The 4249-nt window shown below is 29.4% G+C and overlaps 1 protein-coding gene across 2 annotated transcripts; it reads left to right on the top strand.

Moving 5' to 3' along the window:
- LOC107612239 lies at positions 1226-2393 on the top strand. Of its 2 annotated transcripts, none has more exons than XM_016314041.2 (2): positions 1226-1735; positions 1881-2393. In XM_016314041.2, the coding sequence occupies exons 1-2, from the start codon at positions 1532-1534 to the stop codon at positions 2247-2249; spliced, it is 573 nt and encodes a 190-aa protein (XP_016169527.1). In that variant the 5' UTR covers positions 1226-1531; the 3' UTR covers positions 2250-2393. The 2 variants fall into 2 exon arrangements, with proteins under 2 accessions (XP_016169527.1, XP_016169526.1); XM_016314040.2 differs by having other exon boundaries at positions 1233-1771.

Below are 4249 nucleotides of genomic sequence, written 5' to 3'. Positions count from 1 at the left end.
AGAATGCATTTCTTTATATGGAACAATTATTATTAGAATAAAAAAATAGTTATTATGACAAAAATAAAAAAATACTAAATAGAAAATAGTAGAAAAAAATAGTTATTATGATAGAAATCAAAATTGTCAATCATGCAATTGGACTATTTCAATTGGAAAAGAATAAAAGAAAATCCGAATCTAAATTTATTAGATATTAAACAAAATAAAATTACATAAAACGTTATTATTTACCGTATAAATTAAATAAAAAATTATCAATATTTTTAAATAAATATTTTATATAATAACTGCTTTAATAAGAGATGAAATCCGAAGAGAAAAATGGGTAAGAGGTGAAAGATAACAAGTGAAAGTTATGTGGAGTAATGAGAGTTTTTTCAGATATGAATAACTGACATTAAGTGGAGAAGTTAATTAGAAAGGATAATACTAGAAAGAAATCTTGGACACCAAATCTATGTATTGCCATTATATATTGTTATAGATAAAGAAAAAAAATATTATTTTTAAATAGCAAGTATAAAAATTAATTATTTCTATTTGTATAACAAACTTAACAGTTAACACCTAATTAAATATAAAAGTATACACGTTAAATTGTTTTAAATTTTAGATAGCGAATGTTAAAATTAATTATTAATAAAAAGTTAGACTTTTTCATATAAAAATAATAACTAAAAATCTTATTATTTGATTTTTTATCTACAGATACCTTGATCTTTTTAGTTAAAAACTTTTGTCATTCTACAATTTTTTTTATAAAAATAGTTTGATTTTATAAATTTTTTATGCCATGCATAATCTACTTACAATAAATCAATTTAAATTAGTTTTTTTGTTTTTCTAGTATTACGGGAAATAAATCTCTTATCCATATATACCTTAGCTTTATGCACACCTTGCATTAACTTCAGGTACCTCCCCTCTGAGAGTTAGATAGGTTCATCCTTTATTATTTACACTTAATCTTTTAAAATGGTGTATTTATCCATCACGGGTGGCCCCAAAGTTGCATTGCCTTTTTTTCTTTTTCCCTTTGCCCCCACTACACTTTTAAGTTTTAACCCACACTCACAAAGTTTGAAACTAATTAGTAGACTTTGATACACAGATATCATAAGATAAATAGAGATATAATATCATCATCGGCGTCTTCTTTTTTTTTTTAATCTTTATCTCAGTGTTATCAAATTAAATATCTCTGCATATTTCTATATTTATATATTTCATTAAAGTCACACATGCATGCCAATTGCCAACCTTATAAGAGTGCTTAGTCTCAAGTGTTTGTACTTTTTGTTCACTTCACCAAATGAGACATAATTTGCAGGCCTTCTCACAGTTTTCATCTCCACAAAATGCCTCACATTAAATACAAAACCGTACCTCTTCCTCTTTCTTTTCGTCCTTCAATTCCTCCCCCTTTTTAATTATATATAACTCCATTTCTAACTCTTGTATGTAACCCTTGTCATCTCCATTATACTCTCTTAGCTTCTAAGCTTGTCTTGCACAACAATAAATAAACATGAAGAAGAAAGGCTCAAAGAACAAGTTCTTTACCTGTATCCGCCCCGTTGTGGACATTGATTCCATGCTAGAGCCTAAAACCACCGTCGTCGATCGCTCGTCTAGTCGTCGTTTTTCGTGTGTCCCCGCCATTTCAGAGAAGCATGAAGAGGATTGGATTAATGTTACTCAGTCAAACCCTCCAAAACGAAAGCTTGCTAAGGTGATTAAAGCTGTGCTGCTCTTTGAAACACTATTGGTTAGTCTAAGCTCCTTAGATAATTTTCATTCCTACTATTCTTAACAATAAAAAAAAATGCAGTTTATCTTGAATAATTGATATTATATATATATATATATCCTTGCAGAACAAAAGGGCTCAACACAAAAATCATTTTGGATCATCAAAGGGATGCTTTCCGGTTTACTCATCATCAAGTTCATCACCAAGTAGTTCTACGGACACCAAAACGAAGAAGGCTCTTGAATTGTGCTCCCCTGTATCAAAATCAAAGGACACATCCAAGCACGTTAATCCCAACAACAAAGATCATCAATTATTGGAGAGTTACAAAACGTTCCGGTGCATTATTGGAGTGTTGTTGTTTCTCATAAGCTTGTCAATTACGATCATATGGGGCAAGTTCAAAGGCATAGTTTTGACATCAATATGGCTATACTTTATCTCTCTTTTGATAACATGCTTTAGAAGAAGGACCACTAAAATTATGGTTTAGGCCTTAGGGGCTTCTCTTTTTTGTGCTTGTTGAGATTTCTTCACCGTGCTTCCTATAAAATAATAAAGGTTTCTTTAGGCATAAGGGGGGCACAATACAAAGAAACACAAGTTTCTTGCCTTAATATGTCTCTTTTCACTTTTAGGAAGTAGCTCACCCTCCTGTTCATATTTATTTCCCCTGCTCCGATCCTTCTTCTACCTTTTCTCTTTGCCCCCATATATACATATCTAATTAATGCAAGTTATAAAATGTACTTGTTAGTTTTAGCTTTTACTTTTATTTATTACTTTATCTGTTTAGGATTAGTTTTCGTATATATACATCATTGAATTAACAAAAATACTATTCGTACACTAAAATTAATTACTAAAATCAGTCACTAACATATTTGTATATAAATATATGTGTGGTTTAATTTATTTTTAATGTATATTTATATTTCAACATATATTTTATACGAATGACTGTTTTTAGTGACTTATTTTTGTGTATACGTAACATATTCTTTGAATTAATATATCTAAATGTACAAAAAAGGCCTTAAAATGTGATAACAATGGATAATAAACAAAAAGTGTAACCTCACTACTCACTTGTCATTCCTAGACATTGCAATGGAATAATGGCTCATGCCATAGCTAGGACTATTAGATATCATATGATAGTGTGGGAAGATGGAATAAAAATGATTATATATAGTGATTTTAGAACTCTAATATCTGTATTTGAATTTTTTATGTGATTGAATTTTATTTTTCTAATCCTAGTAACTTGATGGCTATGCCATAAGAGCGTGGATTACCGAAGATTTTCTTAAAAACAAACGAAGAAAAAAAATAAAGAAATTAAAATACATGAGTATAGACCTAAGTAACAAAAAGATATTCAGCAAGCATTAAATTCTAAATCACTTAATCCCTCCCCGGCTAATTTTTTTGTTATGGAAGTAAAAGTGGTGATATACTTTAACATGGTAATTTTTGGTGTTTTTCAAAACTGTGGAAGTACATAAATTCCTGGCACCGATTTCTGTACTTAAAATTTTTTAATTTTTTTTTTAACACAAATTCCTGGCACCGATTTGTGTATCTCTCACAAATCGGTCGGTCCGATTTCTGCTTCTCTAGTTAAACGATCCCACATTTAAGTATAACACCCCAACAATCCACATTTAAGAAAAACACCACTATCACTTCAATATTAAAAATAAAAAATTCTCCCTCCCCTCCCCCCTTTTTTTTTTTACTTTTCAGTTAAAACGGTTTGAGTCAATTCCCTTTCAATGCAGCACGGCAAACTATACGATCACGGGAGATATATAAACAGTCACAAAATTTAACACTAATACATCCCTTTTTTCTCACAAGTTCAACGCAATATTCACGGGTAGTGAATAATAAGAAGATTCAATCTCTAGTTTTGACATAACAGATATAAAAATAAATAACAAATAACAATTAATGAGATTATAGAAACTGTAATTCTTATTTATGTTGTATCGTATTAATATTTTAAGAAAATATTTGTCATAATGTTACTTCTCCTAAAAATTTAAGTTGTATAAAAAAAACATAAATAAATAGTTATTATATCTCAATATACTTTCTCAAGTAAGAGTATCTTTTGAGTTTGTTTGATTTTTGCGTAGGTCTTTTCAAAGATAAAATTCTAATATCATATCATGAAACCACTTCTTTCAAAAGTTGAAGATGATAGAATGAAGTAATATGAAAGGTTATATATCAATAATGTTTCTATTTTTTCATGCCTAATAATAGAACATTTTCTTTGTCCTTTATGCATGGTTGAATTCGTACTCTTGCATAGTTCCTTGCACATGAAGATGTTGGTTTTCCTTACGTGTGGGTAAGTGTATTGCAAAGAAGGAACTTTGCCATTCTAGGACCTGAAATCTGTGATACTGTTGATGTTGATCTTGATGTATTTGATGTTATTATTGATTGAACATTTTTCCCCTTCTGTTTTTGTTTTTTTGG

This window comes from Arachis ipaensis, chromosome B08 (genome assembly GCF_000816755.2).
Source record: "Arachis ipaensis cultivar K30076 chromosome B08, Araip1.1, whole genome shotgun sequence".
NCBI classification, from domain to species: Eukaryota; Viridiplantae; Streptophyta; class Magnoliopsida; order Fabales; family Fabaceae; genus Arachis; species Arachis ipaensis.
Note: the sequence above shows the minus strand (reverse complement) of the source record. Positions and strands in the feature narration are given on the sequence as shown.